Source organism: Austrofundulus limnaeus, unplaced genomic scaffold (assembly GCF_001266775.1).
Source record: "Austrofundulus limnaeus strain Quisiro unplaced genomic scaffold, Austrofundulus_limnaeus-1.0 Scaffold794, whole genome shotgun sequence".
Taxonomy (NCBI): Eukaryota; Metazoa; Chordata; class Actinopteri; order Cyprinodontiformes; family Rivulidae; genus Austrofundulus; species Austrofundulus limnaeus.
Window position 1 is genome coordinate 73,706 of NW_013953196.1, and position 1,901 is coordinate 75,606.

A 1,901-nucleotide genomic window follows, 5' to 3' on the forward strand; every position below is an offset into this window, starting at 1 on the left:
ACCTAAATATTTAGGTAGCTAGGTAAATATTTAAGTTTCAAGCTAAACATTTAGCTCAAAACTCAAAAAATCAGTGTGTGAATGTGAGTGTGAATGGGTGAATGTCTGTTAGTGTAAAGCGCTTTGGGGTCCAGAGGGACTTGAAAAGCGCTCTATAAGTTCAGTACCATTTACCATTTTGCAATGGAAACGCAGCTATTGTCACGCTAATTTCAGGGAAACAGTGTACCTTAAACTTGTCTTCTAGAGCCTTGAGAAAGACTTTTTTGCGTTTCTTCTCTTCCTGTCTTTCCTTCTCTCTATCATACTCCTGCTGCTGGGTGGGGCCAATGATGAGGCTGAGCTGCGACATGGAAATGACCCATGGGTCACTGTGAGGTCGGTAGAAAGGGATCTGGAGACTGATCTTGCCAATGAATCCTGAAAACATACAAAAACACATTTGATGTGTTTGTGATGCTCAAACACACCTGATTTGCATGAATAGATGATCAACAGGTAATTTGAAGAGGTAACTCAATCAGGTGTGTTGGAACTGAGAAACAAGCAGTGGCCCTTGAGGACCTGAGTTTGACACCCCTTACAGCCCAGCATCTGTTTCAGGCTGCACTAAAATGTTAACTCTTTGTTCAACCTAGTTTTAGAAGCCATTTTCTATTCTAACTTAATGATTAGACTCAGTATTTTTTACCTGCTTTGACTTCAAAAGGCAGGTCAAAATCTCGAAGGGCATCTTTCCTTAGTGGGAGATTTTCCAGCTCCACTGCACCTAAGGAATTGAAAAGAACAATCATAAATCTTTAGTTGAATCTCAAATTATATACCAAATAGTGGTAGTCTGACTTTTTTATTATTAGTTATTTATTGAAATGTAAATCTTTTAATCTGTGTTTGATTACTCTGTGGCTTTMTCAAGTATGGAGGCAATTTTGACGGAATTTTTTTTTTAAATTGAAATTGCTTTTGAATCTCGGACTCAGGAAGAGCAGTGTGGTTTTGGTCCTGGTCGTGGAACAGTGGACCAGCTCTACACCCTCAGCAGGGTCCTGGAGGGTGCATGGGTGTTCAACCAGTCAACATGTGTTTTGTGGACTTGGAGAAGGCGTTTGATCGTGTCTCGGGGACTCCTGTGGGGGGTACTCCGGGAGTATGGGGTACCAGGCTCATTGATATGAGCTGTTAGGTCCCTGTAGGACCGGTGCCAGAGCTTGGTCCACATTGCCAGTAGTAAGTCAGACTCGTTTCCGGTGAGAGTTGGACTCCACCAAGGTTGCCCTTTGTCACCGATTCTGTTTATAACTTTTATGGACAGGATTTCTAGAAGCAGCCAAGGTGCTGAGGGGATCCTTTTTGGTGACCTTAGGATCACATCTCTGCTTTTTGCGGACTATTGGCTTTATCATATCCTGATCTCCAGCTCTCACTGGAGCGGTTCACAGCCGAGTGTRAAGCTGCTGGGATGAGGATCACTGCCTCCAAATCTGAGACCATGGTCTTGAGCCAGAAAAGGGTAGGRTGCCTTCTCCGGTTCGGGGAGGAGGTCCTGCCCCAAGTGGAGGAGTTTAAGTATCTCAGGGTCTTGTTCACGAAAGAGGGAAGAATGGAGCAGGAGATCGACAGGCGGATTGGTGCTTCATCTGCAGTGATGYGGGCGYTGTACYGGTCTGTCGTGGTGAAGCGGAAGCTGAGCCAGAAGGCAAAGCTCTCWRTTTACCAGTTGTCTACATTCCTACCCTCATCTATGGTCACGAGCTTTAGGTAGTGACCAAAAGAACAAGATCACGGATACAAGTGGTCGAAATGAGTTTCCTCCACAGGGTGTCTGGGCTCTCCCTCAGAGATAGGGTGAGAAGCTCAGTCATCCAGGAGGGACTCAGAGTAGAGCTGCTGCTCCTCCACAT

General features: G+C 45.1%; 1 protein-coding gene across 1 annotated transcript in view; it reads right to left on the reverse strand.

The window, feature by feature from the left end:
* The window catches only part of vps13d (vacuolar protein sorting 13 homolog D), a gene marked incomplete at both ends in the record, with an annotated part of 75,956 nt that overhangs the window by 73,122 nt on the left and 933 nt on the right, over window positions 1–1,901 (reverse strand). Inside the window, 2 exon segments of the mRNA XM_014028664.1 lie at window positions 230–420; window positions 692–769. Coding sequence (XP_013884118.1) covers window positions 230–420; window positions 692–769 — 269 coding nt within the window.